We start from the raw sequence: 277 nt of genomic DNA on the forward strand, positions 1-277 counted from the left end.
GCGAGAAGGGCATCTCCATCCCCGACCACGGCTTCTGCCAGCCCATCTCCATCCCGCTCTGCACCGACATCGCCTACAACCAGACCATCATGCCCAACCTGCTGGGTCACACCAACCAGGAGGACGCGGGGCTGGAGGTCCACCAGTTCTACCCGCTGGTGAAGGTGCAGTGCTCGCTGGAGCTGAAGTTCTTCCTGTGCTCCATGTACGCGCCCGTGTGCACGGTGCTGGAGCAGGCCATCCCGCCCTGCCGCTCCATCTGCGAACGGGCGCGCCA

General features: G+C 65.0%; 1 protein-coding gene across 1 annotated transcript in view; it reads left to right on the forward strand.

The window, feature by feature from the left end:
- FZD2 (frizzled class receptor 2) overlaps positions 1-277 on the forward strand; it is a 3,248-nt gene that overhangs the window by 1,500 nt on the left and 1,471 nt on the right. The window contains exon 2 of the mRNA XM_017744746.1: positions 6-277. Within this exon, the coding sequence (XP_017600235.1) occupies positions 6-277 (272 nt within the window). The remainder of the gene's footprint in view (positions 1-5) is intronic.

Source organism: Corvus brachyrhynchos, unplaced genomic scaffold (genome assembly GCF_000691975.1).
Source record: "Corvus brachyrhynchos isolate BGI_N302 unplaced genomic scaffold, ASM69197v1 scaffold479, whole genome shotgun sequence".
Lineage (NCBI taxonomy): Eukaryota > Metazoa > Chordata > Aves > Passeriformes > Corvidae > Corvus > Corvus brachyrhynchos.